This window comes from Crocodylus porosus, unplaced genomic scaffold (genome assembly GCF_001723895.1).
Source record: "Crocodylus porosus isolate Cpor-Errol unplaced genomic scaffold, CroPor_comp1, whole genome shotgun sequence".
Classification (NCBI taxonomy): domain Eukaryota; kingdom Metazoa; phylum Chordata; order Crocodylia; family Crocodylidae; genus Crocodylus; species Crocodylus porosus.
The window spans coordinates 2,695,147-2,717,118 of NW_017728918.1; the positions used below are offsets into that span (position 1 = coordinate 2,695,147).

At 45.3% G+C, this 21,972-nt stretch overlaps 1 protein-coding gene across 5 annotated transcripts in view; it reads right to left on the reverse strand.

The window, feature by feature from the left end:
* The window catches only part of RUNX2 (runt related transcription factor 2), a 292,780-nt gene that overhangs the window by 140,728 nt on the left and 130,080 nt on the right, over positions 1–21,972 (reverse strand). For 3 of the 5 annotated variants that reach the window (XM_019537132.1, XM_019537133.1, XM_019537131.1), the window contains one exon: positions 1,195–1,368. The exons of the other annotated variants lie outside the window; for them this stretch is intronic. In XM_019537132.1, the coding sequence (XP_019392677.1) occupies positions 1,195–1,368 (174 nt within the window). The remainder of the gene's footprint in view (positions 1–1,194; positions 1,369–21,972) is intronic. 5 annotated transcript variants of the gene reach the window in all.

Below are 21,972 nucleotides of genomic sequence, written 5' to 3' on the forward strand. Positions count from 1 at the left end.
CAGGAATAACAGTCACAAGCTGGCAGAGGGGAGATTCAGACTAGACATCAGGAGGCGCGACTTCATGGTCAGGGCGGTTAGGGTATGGAACCAACTTCCAAGAGAAGTGGTGCTGGCTCCTACCCTGGGGGGCTTTAAGACAAGGGTAGACAGTCACCTTGCCGGGGTCATTTGACCCCAGTACTCTTTCCTGCCATGGCAGGGGGTCAGAGTTGATGATCTGCTCAGGTCCCTTCTGACCCTACTAACTATGAAACTATGAAACTGTGTTTTGTATTTATGTGATAAAAGCAGCCTTGGCAAGCAAAGCACACCATATGAGGTACAGTACAATCTTGCTTATATACCTCCACTTATTAAGGGTTTCTGGTACTGCTATTAGGTTGTTCAAGGATTGATCGCATCTTGGCATATCTCTATCTGACAGATATAGACTTGCAGAAATCAGAGCCAAAATTAGGCACAGGCTGCCTCAAAAGATCTCAGAGGACCTAACGAAGCCTTTCACTGAAGTTACAAGTTACAAAATAGGGAGGCCAGTGCATTTGTAGACCGTGGGGTTTTGTCACAAACCTCTGGCCCAGCTGTAGCTAAAATCCCATTGCAGTTTCATAATTTGTTGCACACAGCATTGTATGTTGTCTGTCTCACCACAGTGAAATCCTGTCCCTCGGCACACAGTCATAACTGGTGCATACAGCCCTCATTAGCAGCCCTGGGTAATTACCACTTAATCCAGTTTGTTCATCGTGACAATGATAAACACCAGTGCTAAATGGAAAGCACAGTATGAAAAGGTTGTATTTTTCTCCTTATACTGACATTATAATGGTAGCCATTTTCCCTATGAGTGAATTAAAAACCCTGTTCCATAAACATGTTCTCAAGTAGACTATCTCTATGGATTGCCATTACTCCACATGGGAGTATATTCAGAGCAACGTGGCAATTGCAGTTTCATCAGATCACTGCCCAGTTTTGCTGGATTTTTCTCTTTTAGGCTTTAAAAAAAATAAGGAAAGAAAAACATTTTTCAGATTCAAACGCTACCAAACAATCCGCTCCCCAGCTAGGTTTGATAGGTGTGTATCACTTACTCTGTAATGGCCTCGTTTATCTAAGTTGCGACAAAAATATCCATAACCCATTGCTATCACCACCTGTGCAAATTAAACCTATGAGTCTGTCTCTTACCTGTAATCTGACTCTGTCCTTGTGGATTAAAAGGACTTGGTGCAGAGTTCAGAGAGGGCCGTGGGCTCTGAGTCGGGACCCCTACTCTCATACTGGGATGAGGAATGCGCCCTAAATCACTGAGGCGTTCAGAGAACAAACTAGGTTTAGAGTCATCAAGCTTCTGTCTGTGCCCTGGAAACAGCAAATCATAAAATAAAAGCATTATTAACATGATCGAACAATTTACTATACCAAAAAGCCCGCCCCCAAAAACCCTTTTTTGCAAGGACCTAGTAACTGGTCATGGACTCTTGACTGAAACCAGAGGTGGTGAAAGCGAGTTGCTGGGGACCGAGAGCACAGGATCCTGTACTGTCAGACCCTGCCTGGGGCACCTGAGTGTTACAAACTGTGGGGCCCATCCTCGGTCGGTCTAAAAAGTCAGAGCTCCATTGACTTCAGTGCTATTCTGACTATTTAAACAAGCTGAGTGAGGATGCCACCGTGTGAGTTGTGTGCCCGATGGCTAGTCTGTATTTAAAAGTTTTACTGAGTCCTTTTCTGATATGATTACATGGGGGGGAATCCCTGGTACAGATACAGCTGTGTGATGTGTATAAGTGTAAAAAGTGTCACATCTTGACTCGGAATAAACTTTAGCAGAAAAAACTATTTTATATAACATCCACGTGAGGCTGAGGTTTGTTTTTTTTAGGGTGGTGGGATGAGGGGGGGATTTAACTATATTGGAATGGATAAAGTGGCAATCTTTTGCATACGTGTGTGTGAGAGTGGACGAATTATGCAAATAATAGTTCTATTAATTACGGAGATTTCTGGACAGCCAAGTAATATGTGTTTCCTTTATTCTTGTTTACTCTGCTACAATTTGCTATGACCTGTCTTTGCTTCTTTCATTATTCTGTAACATGGGAGATTTTTGGGAAACAGAAATGCACAGCCATTCTCCTGCGAGAAGAACAAAGAATGGTGTAGTAAGGAAAAAATACCAAAGCTGCTGGGTCCCCTATTTCCTTTTGCTTAGAAGGCCATATCTCGTCCTTACTCTCTACCAGCTTCTGTTAGCTCAGTAGCATGATGTCACATGCATTAACTGAGGACGATCTTTACTGGTGCGCAGTTGTTAGATGTTAAACAGCACTCATCACAACAGAACGGTGCCCAAGCTGAGACGCTGTTACCAGTGCTATTACGCTGGTAAGATCTTATGATCACAATACAGAAATTACACATCTTCTGTTATTCTATTTTTTGCTCCTTTAAGGTTTAATTCCTTTTTAAAGGCTTTCTAGGGTCCTCATCTCCACCTCAGCATCTGAGCACCTCATCAGCTGAATTGACTTAGCCTGTGAATATAGTACAGAAAGGGTTTATTTCCTCAATTTGATGCATGAAATTGCTGGGGTCACTCGAGATCACTTGGTCTCTTGCTGGGGTGACTTGAAGCCAGCTGACTTCCTGCCTGTGGCAGGGGGGCTGGATCCGATGATCTCACAAGGTCCCTTCCAGCCCCTAATATCTATGAAATCCAAGAGGAAAATGGTGCACGAAGTGAATAAAAGACTTGGCTGTGATCATGGGGCTCTGGCAAAGCTGCAACTAAAACCTCGATCCTCGGACTGCCTGTCTTGCGCTGTAACCATCAGACTGGCCTGCATTTCTACAAGCAGGTGTGTTTACATCATCCGTCATCACAATGCCCGAGCGCCCGAAGTACAGTGCGCTTGATCTCATTAGCATCCTAACAGCTCATTATGAAAGTAGGCGAGTTATTTTCAGGACATGTACCAGAGTGGCAATTCAAAAACAAAACTCAGAGAAATCATGTTTCTATCCAAAAAATAAATAAAAATATTCGGAGGGGGTGTGTGAAAGGAGACTGGGTGGAATTGAACAGTATAAAACTCTTTCAAACCATGAAGGGGAGCTTTGAAACTAATTTTTGATCCAAGATTTGACACACAGGAATGGGGTTTTTCCTAGTTAAAGGAAAACAGATGCTAAATATTAGAACCTTTCCCTCCCTATATCCCCAACATAAATGGGCATAAAGAGGTACTCGTTAGAGTCCGTGCTGTTGAACATCAGGGGAGAATGATATCTTGCCAGGCTCATGGAAATGTTGCAGTGGCAGCTCAATACAATAAGATCTAAATTGATTATATTTAACATTATCTGTTGAATCTATGTAAAGCACCTAGCTTACAAGCTAAGTGTTACTAAATCTAAGAACATTTTTTTCCTATTTCCTTAGACTTTCTCTTCCTATGCCTCCCTCTTTTTTTCTCATGCTCTTGCTTGTTTTTCCCTCAGTGTGTTTAATCCCAATAGACTTTTTCACCATCCCTTTTTTTTCATATTTGTTCCTAATAATCATCCTCATGAGTTTCCAAGGGCTCAAAATAAGGCCAATGAGTTCGACTGTCTTATGTACCAGAGCTGGCTTTACATGAAAGTGCAGCTACTCCCAAATTGGCCTTTGTTTTGAATTTTGAGACAAAAGTGCTAGTCTAAGGTTATATAGTGCCCTTCCTCCTCCAGGACCTCAAATCCCTTCACTAACAAACTGATGCACAAGCTTTAACTGTGGAGTGTGTTAATAATATGAACTGATATTACTTAGGCCAGGGCTGGCGAACTTGCCTATGGCCAGGGCTTCTCTGCACTGCATGGCTATAAGAGAAGCAGCTGCAGGACCCCTGGACCAGCTGCCCCTGACCTGTATGCAGCCTGCAAGCCTTCAATTGGATGGCCTGGATTTTGATCACCACTCCTGGATAAAGCCAGAAAAGTATGTACTTGATGCTCTCCATCTTACTTATGATGCCTCATTCATTTGTGTAGCACTTTGTTATAACAAAAGTTATATTTAACCACATATGTTAATTATTTACATCAAACAATCTGTCGCTGAGATGCAGTTGCCTCTAAGGCAAAGCCCAGCAATTGTCTGCTAGTGGAAAAGAAGACAGAACTTCCTGTGCCATTGAAATAGGAAGAATCCAGAGTTAGGATGAAATGGAGGGGGAGTAGAGGTAATCCCAGGCCTGGAAGGGAATGATAAGGCCCCGCAAGGCAGATAGAAGCCATAGCTCACACCTCAGCCCCCATTAAAAAAATTACATTTTAGGGTCATGATAGAATAGGGGCTGTGGACACCAGACAGAAGCCAAATTACTCAGTGAGGTCTTCCAAAAAAGTTATGTTAAATTTCCTCTTCCCAAGCTTGTGTAACCATTCTGTTATAATAAAAAGCCAGGGCCAAGTAGGCTCCTCCATTGCAGTAACACTTGTATGGTGAGCTGTGATTCTTAAAAACAGACCTAAGTCAAAGGCAGTCAGGCAGCTTCTTGGAGAGCAAGACCTGAAAGCATTATATTAGCACTTGCAAACCAGGAAACCAAGTGCTTTTTATAACCTGATGGCCCAATAGATATTTGTACAGCACCCCTGCCACCTCCAGAAGAGCGACAGAATACACTGACCCACCCTAAAAACAGTTTCCCAGCAGTGCTTCAGTAGTAATAATGAAATACATGCTCAATAGTTGAAGTTCATTGCACAAAAGCTGCTTTTCATCTCGGCAGCGATATATGCATTCGTTGACAGAGAAATTCCTGATCTCAAGGAAACATGCTAAGAAAAGATGTATTTCTCTGTCTTATGTGTGAGGCATAATTTATTTCAGGAAAAAGCCCAGGCCATGAGTGTGGACAACTCAATGAAAACCTCTGATCCACATACAGCAGTGACAATAAAAGCAATATGAAGCTGCATAAAAAGCAGGAGAAAATAAAACTGGGAATATTATAATACTATTAAACAGCTCAACGGGAATACAACTTTCAATTCTAGGAACTCTATTTCAAAGAAAATTTAATAGAAACAGAGCAAGTTCAGATGCAGGTAACAAAGGAGATTTGTCACAGGGAAAGTCTTTGACAGGAGAGGAGACTGAGAAAACCAGTCCTTTTTACTGAGATACTGAATAAGGTTGTGATCAAAAACTCAGAGAAGTCAATAATATCTGACAGAAGCATGACAGATTACAGTGAATAACTTCAGTGGGCTGTGAATCAGATCAAGAGAGCATCCAAAAATATTAACAGGTTGGACGCAAACTGAAAGAAGTGCTTCCATATAGTACAAGCACGCCAAGTCAGAGCCTACACTGCCATTCATGAATTCCTATCTCCTGGCCCCCAAAATTTCTTCTGTCCACAAACTGTTCACATGTCATTTACATGACAAAGAGTAATATTCTAGTTTATCGGCCCTTCAAAGCTCCTTTAGACCAGTTGCAAACCTGTATAAGAAACATCTGAGAATAGACTACACTGCACTTAACCCACTGAATGAGCTGTAGGAACAAACTGTAATTTGCATAAATTGGACCACAGCACACTGCTGACAAAGTAAAGGCAATAAAACAAACCCAAACTATGGATTCATGCGTAACTATGAACACTGTTTAAATGTGTCAGTTGATGTACGTCCAGAAAATAACCCATCACATCCAGGACAGAGAGCATGCTAAGGTTTCAATTCTAGATGGATGTTACATCTTTAGTGTGTGCTCCCTATGTGAATGTCTCCTGGATACAAGTAGCGCTATCCCTATTTGCTAATAGGTGGCAGCTGGGAAGGCAGGTAATCTCTTTGATCCCTAAAGACCACATCCAAAAAAAGTACTTAGGTGCCTCTAGTGCAATTTAAGCAGAATATGAGTACTAAGTATGAGACTGAGATTCACAGACTTCCTGCTCTTCATCAGTATGCACCTGCAACAACCCTGGGGCCTAACTTTCTCTAGTAAAGTCAATTAGGTGCCTGGAGGTCTGCTCCTGGGCATGCCCAGAGGCACTATCTTCGCTGAACTTATCAGCATTTATCTCATGCCTAAGGCCAGGACAAAGCAACCTTTTCAAGCCATGGACCAGAACAACCCAGCTCCAATCTGACGTGGGCCTTAGTGGCTTCCACGGCATATCAGCAGTGGGGGAGAGGGAGCTTTTCTTGTGCCCCTGCTGCAGCCAAACAACTGGGAGCTGTGCCCACACTGCCACCACCACTTCTCCCAGGCTCCTGTGTCCCGTCTGTGGGGCAAGCATAGCTTCCAGCAGATGGTATCTGCGCCAGGGCTGGGGAGCTGGAAGCTGCTTCCATGCTGCTCCAGCTTCTTCCTGCCCTTTGCCACCCACCACAGCCTGGCCCTGGCATGGCTCCCCTCCTGCTGAAAACCGTGCTTGCACCACAACCGTGGGGAGAGGAGAGGTGGGGGCGGCAAGGGATGGGAGAAGCATCGGTGCATCGGCGCAGCTTCCTGCTCCCAGGTCCTGGCACAGCTTCTTGCTGCTAAGCATGGGCACAGGCAAAAGCCCTGCAGCTCTGTGGGCTGGATCCAGTGGCTCGGCAGGCCGGATCCAACCCAAAGGCCACAAGTGGCCAACCCCTGCTGGAGGCCATTTGGCATTCACAAACTAGACATCCCCATGAGTAAGTCCCTTGACAGGCCCAGTCTAGGAGGTGTCTCGTCAGCATTAAGTGTAGCACAAAACACAGCAGCTCCAGCATCTTCCTTTAAAAACACCAGTGATGATAGTCATACCCCCCTTTTATATAAGAGCCTAGTGGTTAGAAAACCAAGCCAGGGAGCGTGAGGCCTGGGCTCTATGCATGCCTCAGCCTGACGGGGCTCAAGCCAGCATCTCCCATGAGAGAGGTCCTAAGCACTAGGTTAAGGGCTGGGATGAAGCTGTGCCACCTTGCAGAACTAGTTGTGTTCCAGCTGCTGTGCTCAACGCTGTGTGGGCATTTTATGCCGTTACTCAAAATGTATAAGCAGCCCTGACAGCAGAGGCTAGAATACACGTCTTCCTCCTCCCAGAAAACTGCTTTCAGCTGGGGAACCTGTATTCCTTCCTACCCTTCTGTTCCTTCCTATAACTTGAAAAGGAAGGCTGATAAATACCCCCCACCAACTCTTACATACTGTTCAGGGCACCCAGGTGGCAGGCTGAAGCAGGGGTTTGAGTGCCCCCAGGCAGAGGAGGGCCTAGGATCCAGGGCGCCCACCTCATAGTCAAGTGCTCTACCCACTAGGCTATGCGTGTGTATGTATACTTATAATATTATATATCACATGCATGCATACATATATACGTGTGTGTGTATTTATATTATATTATATTATATTATATTATTAATTAGAGATGAGCAGCAGCATCACTAACTCAACCATGTCTTAAAAGAAATGAGTGACCCAGACATTCAGGCCCAAAAGGAAGACAAGGGCAACAAAGTCCCGGAAGAGATGTGACTCAGTCACACTGAAGCACCTCCCTCACAGCTGCAGGTGAGTGCCTGAGCTTGGGAGACAGCAGAGGATTTCAGGCGGCCCCCTCTCTGCGGCACTTTGTATTGGCTAGCTCAGGCATCCTTTCTGGCTTGTTTGTCCCCCATTCTTTTGGCCTAATTCCACCCGTTCCTGCAAAGGAGGCTTAGACACCTACACTGGTTTTCTGAATCCCATCCACCAAGTCAGTTAGCCACATCTAAGCCCCTCTATGGATCTGGGGACAAGCTCTTACAGCACCATTTGAGAGTCAGTCTGTAGTTCTGGCTATTTGAGGTCAGCCTAGAGACCCTCAATACCAATATGTCGCTGAAGCTCCATATTTACCTCTTCATGTTTTGTATCGTCATCCATCTACCTATGGGCATAGTAACTAATCAAACTAGCCTTTTGTAGACAGAGCCAGATTAACACATAGGAAAATTAGGCACATGCCTAGGGACCTGAGTTGCAGGGGGAGCTGGTCCTTCCCTCTATGGTGGCACTGTGAATGGCCTCATCCACCTCCCTTCTCTTCCCTTCCCCTCCCCTCCACCAGCCTCGCTGCCATGGTAGCTGCTTCCTAGCAGCAGCTCCAAGCCCCACTGCCTGCAGGCGGCAACGCTGGGGTGGGGAGGGGAGTCTCAATCAGCCCAGGGCCCACAAGCTTGTTTGCCTAGGGCCCACTAAAGGGTTAATCTGCCCCTGTTTGTAGACATGCTCACTGCTTTCTAAACAGCATTAACTGATTTGCATCACAGTTTGAATCAAATTTCATTTCAAATTAAGGGTTAATAGATGACCTTTGACCATCAGGGAGGTTTTTGTGCATTTGTGCACTTCTGTAGCAGAGACGACAAGGGGTGCTACTGCCGACCACTCACAATCACGGCCACAAAACTGTGCTAGCTTGTTTCACCTGGTGGTGGGCACGAGCACTGGTAAGCCTTAGATACCTGCTGTATATACATGTTAACTAACACAGTCGAAATTGCCTAGTTTGGATTGCATAAACTTTAATCCTCATTCAGTGAGGTTTCGTTCATTTGGACTGGAGCCAATTTTAATTTGGACTACAGACATCCACATGTACACAGTGGGCACATCTACATGAGCTGCCCACTGCGCGGTTGTTACTGCGCATGTAGTACTTGCACAACCAGGTACTAAATGACAATGCAGTAACCAGTGTTATTGCGCGGTAGCAGAGCATCACAGTTCACACCCAGCGATGCTACTGCGCAGTAGTGACAAGCAACTGAGCAATAAGTGTCTCATGTAGACATGGCCAGTGATGGCTTAGTCTGAATTAAACCTAGAACAATGTAATGTCTATAAACAGCCACTAGGCCTAGCCCAGTGATTCTCAACCAGGTTGCCATAGCAACCTGGGATGCCTTGAAATCCTTTCAAGAGAGCTGCAGGGTGCCATGCAATGTTAGCACTATTAAGTGTGCAAATATGATCCATCAGATAAATCCAGTGTTAAAAACATTCTGCCTCATTGTAGTCTTTCTGAGTTCTTTGCAACAGAAGAATTGCTCTATTATTTTTCTGCAGTCAAAGAAGGGTGAAAATTCAGGACCTGGCATTTTCTGAGGGATGCCTTGAGTATTTTAAGGGGTGCCTCACATCTAAAAAGGTTGAGAATCACTGGCCTAGACATATGCAGTGACATTCAAAGGACTTCCTTTCTAGCACCAAACAAACCACCCACTAATTTTTTATGGTACCAGGGAGCTCTGGTTGCCAGATTGTCGACAGATGTTTTTATTATTCCTGAGTGGTCTGGGTATTTTCACTCCTTGCCCATTTCCACCTCTTTTATTTTGATATGCTTTTGTCACAACAAAACTAGCAAGTGCTGGGGGGAGTGGGCTGTCAAATGTCTTTGTAAGAAACCCAAGCATAGGAAATTCATAAACATGGCAAAAATTCATAAACATAGCTAAAATTCAGATCATGTGTGACCACCTGTTGTGCACAGATTTCCAACTTATGTGACATGCTTATTCAGATTGGCAACAGAAGTGTGGTTAAAGAAGCTGAACAAAAAAGTTGGCAACCTGATGTAACATGTAAGAGGACTTTGGGCTTAAGGGGCAGCACAAATAATGAGAGAACTATTCAGATTATGAACTGGATCCTACAAATCCTGAGCTTTCACACTGACTTCAGTGGGAGTGGGAGTGGGTTTGGAGTTTGGTGGGTGAAATTTCATCTCACTCCCAACTAAAGGTGAGCATTTTGGAAAGGAGAAAGATTGGATTTTCTTTTCCTATTAACCTTATACTGGAGAAAATGAGATGCTATAGGTTTCCCTCAATTTATGTGGGTTCTTTATATGCGAATTCGCTCTTATGGGATGAGCATATTTAGACCTGTGATTTGTTATATGCAAGATAAATTTGCTCGTATGCAATCAGCGTAGATGCCCCCCACCCAAGCAGGTAAGTCCGTGGGGGGAGGGGAAGGGGCCATGGCCCCACTCACCCCAGCCCCAGCCCCAGCTGCAGCTGCAGCAGCCCTGGGAGTGGTCGGCACCAGCTGCCTGCAGCCACTGGGCTGCACCGTGCTCCGCCTGTCCCCCCCAAGCCTGGGCTCACCCCAGCTCCTGGGCTCTGCCAGGGCCATGGTGCTCCCGGGGCTGCTCCAACACGGGCTGGCATGAGTGCAGACAAGCGGAGCCCTGGGAGGCGCAGGACGCGGCACTCACACCAGCCCCGGCTGCAGCAGCCCTGGGAGCGGCCGGCACCAGTAGCCTGCAGACACTGGGCTGCACCGTGCTCTGCCTGTCCCCACTCACCTCAGCTCCTGGGCTGTGCCATGCCCTGGTGCAGGCAGCTGGTGTCGGCTGCTCCCAGGACCGCTCCAACACAGGCTGGGCTGAGTGGGGACAAGCAGAGCCCAGGCGCAAGGGGTACAGGAGAAGTGAGTGCTGCGCCCCGTACCACCTGGAGCTCCGCTTGTCCACACTCACACCAGCCTGTGCTGGAGCAGCCCCAGGAGGACCCGACACCAGCTGCCTGCACCAGGGCATGGTGCAGCCCAGGAGCAGAGGTGAGTGGGGACAGGTGGAGCCCAGGTGCAGGGGCACAGGCAGAGCACGGTGCAGCACAGCAGCTGCAGGCAGCTGGCACCAGCCGCTCCTGGGGCCGCTGCAGCTGGGGCTGGTGTGAGTGCTGCTCTGTTCCCTCTGCTTTGCTGCCTTGTGCAGCCCCAGGAGTGGCACCCCTCCCCGCGCCCCTTCCCTAGTCCCAGCCTCACTCCCTTCCTCACTCCCTCCCTCACTGCTGCAGGAACCTATCCCTATTTGTTACATTGTAAAGTGGGTTCACTTTAAGCAAATTTGATTTATACGCCATTCTCCAGAAACACATGTACCGCATAAATCGAGGGAAACCTGTATTGATCAGGAGAGAGGAGGGATCTTTGAAATAAGTGAAGTAAAATACTTCTGGGTGCAGTGTAGATGCCATTCCTATATCAGTAAAGGGAATGCATCACATCTCAGGAGCTTCTTCAAACAGTATTATTCAGGGACATTTTACAGCATTTAATCCCATCACTATCAACAGAAATTGCACACTTGTAAGAGGACCACCTAGGGATCTGAGTCTGATCTCAGCTTCACCAGCATCAATCCAGAGTCACAGAAGCTGTGTTACTCTGGTTTAACTGAGCACAGAATTGGAACTAAGGATTTCTTGATAGCTTACTGTGCTGTCAAAGAGTAATGCCCCATGTACAGAATTGGACAGGAATATTCATCTTTTTGTTGCAAAGTTCAGTCAATATATCATATCAGCAAGACAGGGCTCCAAAACAACTCTCTTGCTTAGCTATGGAGGTGAAATCAGAAAGCCATTAATACACTTCTCTCCAAAAAGAGTACACCAGCTCCTTGCAGAAAGAGTGCCTGACATGAGTCAGAAGGGCTCTCATTTACTGAATCCATCTTCATATAAATACCCATAAACTGTGATAAACTGTTGTGCTTCTAATCGGTTTCCCTAGGCAGCTCCCATGGTGAGCCATATATATATATATATATACACACACATATATATATATATACACACACATATATATATATATATGTATGTATGTATGTATGTATTTTGGTATACAATTCAAAGTTCACCCAAAAAAAATGAGAATGAGACACAAATAGTTTTTACCCAAGAAAGCAGAAAGCTTGGAGTCCTTCCAATCTCTTGGGTAAAGACATAATTATGAGAAGAAAAATATAATCTACCCAAGAGACATAATTACATAATTAGGCCATAGGGTCTATGTAGGATAAGTCGTTATAATTCATAAAACAAGGTGCTACCAAGGCAAATAGCTGCCTTGAATTCACTCATCAGAGGGAAGAAAAAAAAAAGTTTGTTTCTTAAATAGCTATAGGCACCAGTTTGCCTCAAATACTAAAGAGTTTATTCTCTCAACCATACACATAGGTCTCCTATTAGTATTAATGAGAGTTAAACGTGCAGAAAGCAAAACCTTGCAGGGTTTTTGTTTTTAAAGCAGAGACATTTTTACACAGAACAGGTAAAAAAAAAGTATCTGAAACCACTACCAGGAAATAATGTGAATGAGCATACACACTGTTAACAGGCTCAGCTGGCTACGTGTGTTACTCCTAGGGCCTGACACGGATCACTTCCTAGCTGCCTTTTCCTTTCTTGACTTCGAGCAGACCACCTCAGTCCGAAGAAAAGGCCTGATCCAAAGTTTGTAGAAATCAGTTGAAGTCTTTACTGGATCGGGCCCAAAGCAGGCAAGGCCCATTCGGCGCTGGGTGCGTGCCCAAGCCCTTGAAGATGGCAAGATTGAGTGGACCGTGAATCTGAATGGGAGCAGGATCACACAACAAGTCAGCTTATGCCAGCCTAGCTGAGGCACCTAGGAAGGCCCTGAGACTCTCCCAGCAGGCTGCTGAGTAAATTCTGGCACAAGACAAACGTGTGTGCAAACCTAGCCCATAGGACTGAAACCAACCCAGCATTTTGAAGCCTTTGAGAACACACAGCACTAAGATTTTGACTTTTTCAAAAATTTGCTTGGGAGCTAGGGAAAGCATGTGCACACAGGTGCATCTTGGCGGAAGAGCTGGGGAGCAAGTTGTTTTCAGCTGAGATGGGGCCCTCCTCCTGCAAAACGGTACGGCAGGCAAAGCACTGGATGCTGCATCTCAACAGCTGCGGTGGGACCAGTGTCTGCCAGCTCAAAGCCAGTCTTGGCGGAGGTGGGGGGTAGGTGGGTGGGTGGGTAGGTGGGGAGATGGGAATGGTGGCTGGGGTTGTACCACCCCACTCGCCTGCCAGTGCGGAAGAGCTAAGGGCGCCATTAGGTTGCACTTTTGCACGGGTTTTGCTGCCAGAACAGAAGAACCCAAGATATAAAAAATATTCAAGGAATGAAACCAGCAATGAAAACAAATGAACCAAGACAGAAGGAAAGGGACAGGAATGTTTCACTGTAGGCCTGACTGGATCTGCTTCCCCAGGGCTTTCTGTACTCCCGTCTGCCCTACTCTGCAGCTCAGCCTCGGGCTGCCATGCTGCCAGAGGCCCTAGCTTTCTCACACCCTCCCCTAGGCTCTCCTCTCCCTGCGTGGACATTTGCAACACCATTCAGGAGGCCTCTGATTTGCCAACTGCTCAAATCACACTGGAGTGTAGTACAGCGAGTGTGTTTCTCCTGCCCACCCCTTCCCAAAGGTCTCTGCACCCCAGTTTAGATGGGCTATAGCTTTGTAAGTGGTAGACCCCCCATCCTCCCCCACTCACCTCCACTCTGCATATCAGCTGGAGCAATAAATGAATGAGTTGCTGTCTCCCACAGGGACAGTTTCCCCATCTCAAGCTTGTACTTCACCGTCTTCTCCAAGCACTTTTTAAGTCTTGCTTGGATGTGGCTATTTGTGGGGACAGAGAACACAAACACTGCCATCACAGAGGCAGAGTAGATAGGGTGTGTAGGAGCCCCCAGACCTAGAAATATCCCCGTTCACCTTTATGTCTTCTTGATGAGCATAAAGCATCAGTGCGTGTAAGTGCCAGCAAACCAGCTACGCGTTGTTGGCATCGCTGTTCAAAGATTCGAAGGACTACTCCTACAAACAGAGACTGTCACGCAATTCCCAGTCCCTGGCTTAATTCCCTTTGCATGCTGGTATCTGCTGCACGCTCTCCACCCCACCTCCACACTTTTTTGTGTTTAGCAAAGGCCATTTAAAAAAAAAAAAGAGAGAGAAAGACAGCAGCATTTCAAAAGTGCACGAGCTCCTCGTCTCGACTTTATCATCCTCGCCATCATCAAACAATCTCTTTAAAGAGTGGGAAGAAATATTTTTTTTCAAGGTAACTATCCTCTAAAGAACCCACCAATTCCTTTAGCTTGCGACACTGAATAGCAGGAATGATCACAGAAAAAAAAAAAAGGGGGAGGAGGGGCTGGAGAAAAAAAATCTCTTGCTTGAACTGGCCTTTCTCCAGCTGGCAAGAGGGGTTGGTTTTCTTAACGCTTGCGAAACCTGATTACTTTAAAGGAATGAAGAAGGGGAGATGTAAACACAACCATTAAAACAGATTTAAGGTACTTAGTTTTAATCTAGTCTAAGACCTCTCCAATTGTACGCTGCTTTGCAATCCTCTGCTCTCTAGACATCAATAAGGTACATGGGCGGGGAGGAAGGGGGGTTCCTCCTCAAACCAAGGGCATATTGCAGACTGAATGCTGTGGTTACAATGGGAGTTCAGGCATGGAAAAAACAAAGTTAAGCAATAATGGATGGATGGATGTGTGTTTGCACTGCATCTTTCAACAGACTGTTTTGCTGCATTAGAAGACGGTTGCATTTATAGCCATACAACAGGTTTTAAGCAGATTGTTTAAACTCGATTAAAGTAGGGATGTTTCTAAAATAACCTTGCTAATAAAATTCAGATGGCTAGAGAGAGTTGAAAATGCGGTTCGAAATAAAAAGATGCCATTTCAATCCATGCTCACAAGGGTAATCTGATATAAACTCCAAAAGAAAACAGTCTTTACAAGTTAGACTTGAAGGATTATCTTGTGTATCAGCACCCTCTGTGGCAGAGTAGCATTTATCCACGTATCCACCCATGTTAATGCTGTTGCACAATTTACCACAGCCTTGATAGACAGATAATTGCTTTATCCACCCATGTGTAATAAACGGAGTCTACTATGTTAATCCTTGTATTCTTATTGTCTGCAAATGCCAAGGCAGGGAGAGACATACATTGAAAACCCTACCCTTTCATTCCAGAACTACTGGAGTTTACTCACACTCAGACCTACTAAAATGTTCTTATTACATTCCACGCCAGCGCTCGGGGTGCCAAGTATTTTGAGTAGCATAAAGTTATTGTTACATAAAGGGCACCTAAAATCAGACTCAATGTAGGCAGAAGCCAGGATGAAGCAGCCTTCCTGCTTAAATCAAACACAGCTTTCCCCACCACTTTAATAAGACAGACAGAGCGTTATTTGTTCTCAGTCATAAAACAAAAACTAATTACCCTGAGCTTTAAAACCGGACTTCTATCTAGCGCGTGTGGAGCCTGTCAGACCTCAGAGAAACGTGAAACATTGTTTAGCTGTTGGGCCATTAACATTTTCGATGAAAATCTATAAAGATTTTTCTTTCTAAATGTCAAAAACAGGCATAGACTTTAAAAGGTTTACAGATTCCTGGCGGTTCCATGGGCTTAGGTTTTGTGGCATCTAATCTGTACTGACAGTTTGATGGATGTCTCCCTTTCTTCCCCCTGAAAGGCATAAAGAATTGGTGGTTTCCCCACTAAAAATTATGCTTAATACCCCTCTTCTTTGCCCTTGCTTTTATACTCCAGAAGTCAGAATCTGGTGATAATCGTGTGCTGCTGGTAATATATGGGCTTAATGAGGCAACTGGCACCTGACAGAGTCCATTCAGCTCTCTGGGTGCAATTTCCCTCTACGGAGTACCTGCACCAGGCTAACGTCATACGCAACGCCCCCAACAGCCATGTTTGTCAGTGAACGATGGATCCCACCGCTTTGTTATGTGCCACCCTTTTTCTGGACCCCGCTTGATGACTCTTTCCAATGACCTCAGCAGCTTTGTTTTAGCTGTCAGATGAGCTAGATATATGCTGGTTTCATCACAGCCTTCAGGGAGAAAGCGTAAGGTAGCACTGACAGCGTGGGACTGTGGAGGATGGAGAGGAGTTGAGAGATCTGGGGCTACCCACTAAGTCATTGCAGCTATTGATGCATTGATGGTTCACTGTCCGAATGGGAGGGCATTTCAAGTCAGGATCTGTGTTGGGCCCAGTCCTAATCAAAAGTTTCACTACAACAATACGTTCAGCTTTGGACTCTACACTTCACAGGCTGTATATGGCCCACAGAGCCTCCCTATCTGACCTATTTGGCTACCAGCAGGCTACTAGAAGTTGAGAGGCATGGCCGGTCACAGACATCCAAAGGGGCAGAGGCTACCACAGAGTGCAGGGCCCTTTGGCCCCACTGGCCATGGCCATCAGCGGTGAGCTTGGCTTCTTGCCATGGCCTCCTCTGTACCCTCCCTTGTGCCTCCAGACCCTGATCACTGCTGGGACCCTGTCCCCAGACCTACTGCCAACCCCAGACTCCTGCTGCCACCAGACCACTGCCCCTGAACGCCTTGCCACTACTGGACACCCTGTGGCACCTCCGGACCCACTGCTGCTGGACCCTTTAGTGTCTTCAAGCTCGCTGCCCATGTAACCTGAGCTGCATCTGACCTCTGAAGAGCCTTGTGGTCTGGATCTGGCCCAGAGCCCCAGATAAATTTGACATCCCAGGGATGAAGAGTACACTTACAACATCTGGGGAGGACTCCATCCTGGCATGGGTCATTAGCACTTCGGTGGACAGGATTAAAATTCAAAATGATCTTAATAAATTGCAGAAATAGATAAATTACATAAATAAACTACACCCACTGACCTGACTAAAAATCAAGAGATTCAGTAAGGGCAACTCCAAGGTAACACACTCAGGAAGGAGGTACAAAATGTACAAAAATGGACTAGGCAGCAGCAGCATACAAAAGGACCTGGGAGTTACAGTGGACTAGAAACTGAAATGAATTGACAGTGTAATGCGCTTCTGAAGACAAATTTTATTCTGGGATGTACTAAGAGGAATCTCATACACAGAAGGCAATTTTCCTGCTCTGTACAGCGTTGGTGAGGTCTCAGCTAGAGCACTGAGTCCCACTTTGGGCTCTACACTTCAAAAAAGACATAGACAGTTTGGAGAGAGTCCAGGGGAAAGCAGCAAGAATGATAAGAGGTTTAGAAAACAAGGCCTGTAAGGAAAGATGGAAGAAGGAACTGGGTTTGTTTAGTCTAGAAAGAGAAGACTAAGAGAAGATGTGATAACAGTCTTCCAGTATGTAAAAGGTTGTTATAAAGGGAACAGTGATTAGTTGATCTGGGAATACGATGAGAAAAAATGGATTAATGTGCAGGAAAGAAGATTTATGTGAGATATATTAGAAAAAAATGTCCAACTACAAGAGTAATGAAGCACTTGAACAGGCGAGCTATGGAGTTGTGGAACTTCCTTCACGAAGTTTTTGAGAACAGGTTGGACAGAAACCTGTCAGGAACAGTCGTGGTGCACTTGACCCTGCCTCAATACAGGGAGTTGCACTAACTGATCTGTCAAGGTCCCTTCCAGGTTTGCGTTTCTGTGACTTCATCATTGCAAGCACTTGGGCAAGTCACTCGATTTTAAGCTTACATCCTTCCCGTCAAGTATCTCCACCAGGTTTGGGCCTCGCATCAGATTCTGTACCAGCTACTGGGCATGTAAGTTGACTTAGATGCCTAACTGTGATTCTGTTCCACCCCGCGTGAGTCCCTGAAGAATTGTTAAGATACAATGTTGGGGGAGTTCTCCTCCCCCTTGCTATATTTTGTGACTTATTATTAAAAATTAGATGATAGTTATGACATTACATAAATATATTAATGGACTTTCAGAGACTCGAGTAAGGTGGAACAGAATTGCATTTAGAGATGTATGTTTTCCTATGGGCCTAATAAGTGGAGTAGAATCCAACCTCTGTTGTTCTAAGATGTTCAGCCCATGCAGCTCCCACTGAAGCCAATAGCTAAATGCAGACTACATCTACTCAGGTACCTACCCCATGAGGGTTTGAAAACAGTTTGAAAACACTGGCCTTAATCTTTCTGGCTGGGAACAGAAAATTACACATAAACGGGTATGAGTGGTCGGAAACCACTTCAAATCTGTAACACAACAGAAGCTCAGTGCACACAAACTGCTTTCAAAATGGCCAAAACTGGTTTAAGATAAAACTGGATGGATGTAGTATCAGACTGAACTGATTTAGGTTAAATTGGTTTATTGAACTTCTGTCCCAGGACCCCTTCAGATTCATGTTATCTCTCAGTCCCCTAGCATCCGAGGATGCTTTGCAGCTCTCCCACGAACTCCCCCATGCAGGGTGGGTGGCCCAAGCTATCTGCTCAAGCTGAGCAGGGAGGTGTGCTCTAGCACCCCCCCGGCTTCTGGCCTGGGCCACTGCAGGCCTGTGGCTGCATTTCTGGAATCAGAAGTGAACGTCTGTTCATTTGCTTATCAGTTCAATCTACACAGCTGAGACTAACCTGTGAAGACTGACTGAATAGATTCAGCCTCAGGCTTTTTGACTGCCTGTACTTGCCTCTGTACTTAGCCTTTCCTCTATCTATATTATGGAACTTATAGCATTTTTCTACCTTCTGGCCTCTCAGTAAGCCTGCCAAGGCTTAATGAATAGGTTGGCCTGATTCACCATTGCATGAACCTATTAGTTTAGCAGGTCTGAATGTGAGTTTCCGGTGGGTTTCAACGGAATTACACCATGATAAAACAGAGTAACACATCTGTGAACCCAATCCAATCCTTTTAGCGTGCTCCAAAATCCTTAGATAAAACCTATTATGGAAGTGCAAAGAATGATGATATATTAAATAATATATCACTGCACTGTATTCAATAACTGTTCAAGACAACATGATTCTAGACCGAGCAGCCATTACCATCCCCTTCTCATGAAATGTATTCAGTCCTTATACATGTCAATGTGGAGAATGAAAAATACTGTGCACATCTACACAAGATGCTAGATGTGTAGGAGACTAACTCTACTCCACATTAGCACACCATGGCAAAAGCCATGCTAATGCACTAACATGCAGTAGAACTGGTCTACTGAGCATTAGTATCGCAAAAAAATACGTTATTACAGGTACTAAACTTAATGTGCAGTAACCATGGTGCATTAATTAACATCTAGATGTGCCCACTGTAACATTCCTGCTAGGATCAAACCAACAGGTTAAGCAGAGCACAATAATTCAGTTGAAAATATCATACCTAATTGTAAAAATCAAATTAATCCTGGAAGGGAGATCTTTTAAAAAAAATACACAATGAAAAAACATATTCTGGGCAACTGTAGCATGCAGGGAAAGTACAGGGAAATCTCTCAGCGCAGTGAACAGCTATAACATTCTGGGATATTTCAAGAGAACAGCAGCATTATTTCACATGCTCTGAATCAGGGATTTTTTTCTCCTGAGAACACACACTCAGAAGTCTCCAGTGGACAGTTCACTTCTTGTCAATTTTAGAAGGAAAATGGAAAGGCAAAAGCTACACAAGTAGAAATTGAGACTCACTCCAGAAGTGACTCTGGATTGATACCCACTGACCTAACTAAAAATTGTTCCCATCTATAAGATGACCTCCCTCAACCACAGGTCAACTGTATCAACAATATTAGTGCCTTACCCCTTCAATTCAGCAGAGCATTTAAGCACATGACTTCATAATTCAGTGTTTTTGGTTGTAGCCGTGTTGGTCTAAGGACATAGGCAGGCAAGTTTCTTTGGGTAGATGCAATATCTTTTTTTAGACCAGCTGAGTAGGTCCAACTAAAGATACCACATCTGCCCAAAGAAGCTTGCCTGCCTGTGACTTAGTAAGATGTAAGTGCTTAGCTAAAGTTAAGCATGTGGTGGTAGAGGGCTTTGCTGAATAGGGACTGACTGCTCATTCACTGCCTAAGCCAATGCTAAAATATTTAATCTGCTCATTAGATCTTAAAGGTTAGGCCTAGTGTCAATAGCAAGCAGGAGGCTGGGAGGGAGGGCAGAAGGAAAGCTAGGCAATTAATAAGCTGTGTTTGGCCACAATGGAAGTCTTTTGTAGACAGGCTCTGGCAGGGGGGCTGACCCCTCCTTGCCTACACTTGTAAAGTTTGTTTAGTAACAGGGAGCCTCCTGTGAACTTAAAAACAATAGGCAAACAGATTCATACGGAATAAATCTTTCGCCCCTCGTAGCTCTCTGTCTGCTTGGCTACCAGTAGGTAACAAATCCTGAAGAATGTGCAGGGAGGGAGAGAAGGGGGGAGGAAGAGGATCTGTCTGTGAAGAAGCTGGAGCTGGTCCAACACAAGCAGCGTGTGATGTCATTTACAGCACTGCTAACTGAACTGATAAACACACCGGGACGGCTTTGAAAAGCGCTCGGGCTACTGCAGGGAGAGATTCTTCGTAAGATTTCTCCTTCTCCCTTTCCACTGGAGATGGCCCTTGCAGCACAGCAGCACGACTGTTCTGCTGGGCCCTGTTTACATAGCAACAAATAAATAATGAGGATGATGAAGAAAATGGATCTTTCACAACGCCAGCAAGGAAGCAGCTGATCAATAATGTCACTGGGGTAGTTTAAGGGGGGCGGGGGGGAAGATTGAAAACAAGTCCTACGTAAATTGGACCATCTCTTCCTGTAAGACTAATCCTTCTCTCCGCTCTTCGTACACTGTCTTCCTTAGACGCCAATCCTGCAATAAGTTCTCCATACATATTTCTCTTGGAGGATCAAGGCTCTGGAGGGCAAGGTCTGTTTAGCACGTAGCAAGCGTTACCCACATATTCAGAATAATGACTCCCTGGTGAATGTTGTGCTTGTGAACTAACAATCCTAGAGTCACTCTTTCTCTACAGATAGTCTGGGCAGGAGACAAGGTTCTCCACTGTACCCCAGCTTTGACTTGTGGGACCAAATTGAAGGTGTGAGAAGATAGCTGTCTCTGTGCCTGTTCCAACCTCAACCTGGTCACAAAGGTGGCCATTATAGGTGCAGTGTTGTGAAACTAGACACTTGTCACCTGAGACCCGGACTGAGACAACCAACTCATTTCACACCGTAATCTGAGGATATTAGCTTTTGGTCACTACTGACCTGGGCTAGATTGGAACCAGCAACCTAGACATTAAAACCTCTGTTTCACTACCAGTCCTCTGAACTGCCCAATTCTCTACAAAGCCTATTTTAAAAAAATACATAGGGTGCATCTACACGTGCAATTAGCACGTAGCAATAAACTGCAGCACAGTTTGCACCGGAGTTTATTTCTCCCAGGCGCAGTGTTTACATGTGCACCTGGGACCACAGCATGTTGAGCTGGGGCACAGCAGCCCTGCGAGTTCAGCCTCCAGCCGGGGCGGCTCCACCCCAGCTCAACATGCTGTGGAGGGGCTGACTGGGGCACGAGGGCGCTACAGTGAGGGTTTAGCCAGCAGGCGGCCCCTGTACTGTACCACCCTCGTGCCCCATTCAGCCCCAATCACTGTCTACACATGAATTTGGATGCACGTAACTACACCACTGTGGGAATGTACCCGTCCCAGATAGTACTATCCTACAGCAGAGGTAAATTAATTTACTGCACCCTAATACAGGTGCACGTGTAGATGGTGACACTTTACTGTGGAGCTAATTAGTCAGCTCTGCAGCAGTACAATGCACATGTAAAGACACTCACTATGGCTCACTGTGCTAAAACTAATTCCATGATTTCCTGGCTAGACAGAAACTAGTGGGGCTGCACATTTTGGGAGCAATCCTCTGGAAAGTGGAAAATCAAAGACATAGGGCCTGCAACTGTCTACTTTACAAAAAAATAAAATTGTAAGCTGTTTAAAAGTGCAGCTATGAAATGAATGGCTTTCAAAGATGAATGTGCTTGTACACACCCACCGCTACCTGCATATATGCTTGAAGTTTGGAAAGACCTCAGAATGCATTGGATCATCATTGGCAGGTATTCTGAATAGTCTGTAACTTTTTTTTTTCTTAGTGAGTCACAAATTTGGATGCTCACTTCAGAGCACCAGTGGAAAACATTTCGGCAATGCTACAGTGGCAGGGATATTTTATGTCTCTCTCCCAAAACTGGCAAGAATATTGTTAATGTACTTAAATACTGGAAATGCTAGTCATCCCTGTACTATTAATATCTTCTAAATAGCTCATTCTGTTTGAGGCGCGTTTCTCTCTCTGTGTTTTTATTTG